Consider the following 1,915-nt stretch of genomic DNA (forward strand, 5'->3'; position numbering starts at 1 on the left):
GGGAAAGAGAGAAGCAGCAGGTGGCTGCAATAAGAGCTAGTGACCTGACCTTCTGCAGCTGGTGCAAACTGGGGGCACATCTCGGGTGGTATCAATCTCAGCTGCTCTGCCATGGGAGGCACCAGCTCTGCAACCAGCTGTGACACTAAATACCTGGGCTGGGCCAGGAGACATGGCTAAAGGCTCCAGCTGCACCTCATCAGGCCAAAGCACAAGGACAAAGGACTCCTGGGCCCCTTCCCAGCTGAGCACAGAGCTCCTGACACCACCAAAGCACCAAGACTTGGCTAAAAGCCAACACGTACCACCAAAAACATTCACATCTAAAACCAGCAGCTCCATCAAGGGCAAAAATCACACCAGACATACAACGCAGAACTAAGAGTACCTGGGTTTATTTTAAACACAGAAAACTCCCAATGAAATCAGGAAATAAAGTCCAAGAGTCTCTCTTGCCACCACGAGTCCCAGTGGTCAGGTCTGTCCCTTGGCACCAGTCCCTGGGGGGGTGTCCCCGCTTCCTCCCTCGGCGGGCTGACCTTCAGGCCTGGGATCTGCTGAGTTTTCCAGAAGCAGTTCCAAGGCTTCCTCACCAGCCACACGTCTCACCTTCTCACCTTTGGCTGCCAGGATTTCCTCGATATTCCTGAACAGCGATTTGAAAACCAACAGTGACACCACAGCAAAGGCCAGAGCCAAGAGCCAAGCCCAGGCTCCCTCCCTCGTGCCCTCACGATTAACAAGACACAGGGAATCACCCATCAAATGCCTTCATGAAGAGTTCAGGAAGCAGTTAAATCCACCCAAACCTTCCAACACTGTTTTCACTCACTAAGATCAATACTTTAGCAATTACAGCTAAACAGAATTTTTTACAGGTATCTCAGGGAGTGAGAAATCCCTAGAATTCAGCAGCAGATGGAGCAAGACATTTGAAAGGCTCAGGCAGGGAAACCCAGCAGGGAAGTGGCAAAGCCTGGGGGAGAAGAGCAGAACCTGTCAGGTCTGAGTCCCCTGCAGGCACCAGAGATGCCCGCGTGTCCCCAGCTCCTGCTGCAGCTTCACACCCTCCCTCTGCATCCCGGGCAGCAAGGGGTAAAGCTTTAAGAAACGGGGTGAAACCAAATTATACCCCGGGAAAAACGGGGATTTTCTCTGAGCCCCATTTTCAGAAGCCCCCACAAGCCCAGGCAGCAGCAGGAGGGCCCTGCCCACACACTCACCTCTTCCCCTGCAGGTCCGAGAACCAGCCCAGGTTATCGGCCATGACGTGGTGGTTCCCGCAGCCCGGGCAGGTCACGATCACCACCCCCTCGTGATAGGCCACCCTGGAGATGGTCTTTGCCGAGCGGGTCTGGCAAACCTGCAAACAGGGGCATCAGGGGTATTAGGGCCGGGGTATCACAGCATCCCAGGGGTTGGGAGTGTTATGTGTAAAGTTTGTTCACCTAGCCATTGTATTGTGTACTGTGTATCTAGCTAGACATGAGCTTTTGTGCTGGGCAACTAGAACAATATGTGTTAAGTTGATAACACATTCCAGGAGACAGAAGTTGTTTATTCAACCGGATGTGCTAACGAACTTTTGTTTCAGGAACAGGCCTAAGAACTGCCTGCTTCTGAACTTTGATATGTAAAACTTGAGATTACACAGGCGCAGAGTGCACCACGAAAGACTATTAAAGAAGACACATGAAAGAGGAAAAGTGTCCAGAGGAGGAGAGATTACTCCCTGGCACCCAGCGCTGTTACCTTGCTATTTTTGCTTGCTGTAATTAATAAATTTCTGTTTCATAACTCCGATTGGCTTGGAGTCTTAAATTCCCTAATACAGGAGGGACCTGGAAAGCTCCCCCAGCCCAACCCCCTGCCAGGGCAGGGGCACCCAGAGCACATCCCACAGGGACGTGTCCCC

The 1,915-nt window shown here is 52.1% G+C and overlaps 1 protein-coding gene across 1 annotated transcript in view; it reads right to left on the bottom strand.

Moving 5' to 3' along the window:
* Positions 1–474: 474 nt before the first annotated feature.
* Positions 475–1,915, bottom strand: part of DNLZ (DNL-type zinc finger) — a 7,029-nt gene continuing 5,588 nt past the window's right edge. Inside the window, exons 2-3 of the mRNA XM_009998952.1 lie at positions 1,224–1,363; positions 475–646 (exon numbers count right to left, since the gene is read on the bottom strand). Of these exons, the coding sequence (XP_009997254.1) occupies positions 475–646; positions 1,224–1,363 (312 nt within the window). The remainder of the gene's footprint in view (positions 647–1,223; positions 1,364–1,915) is intronic.

This window comes from Chaetura pelagica, unplaced genomic scaffold (genome assembly GCF_000747805.2).
Source record: "Chaetura pelagica isolate M959 unplaced genomic scaffold, ChaPel_1.0 scaffold405, whole genome shotgun sequence".
Classification (NCBI taxonomy): domain Eukaryota; kingdom Metazoa; phylum Chordata; class Aves; order Apodiformes; family Apodidae; genus Chaetura; species Chaetura pelagica.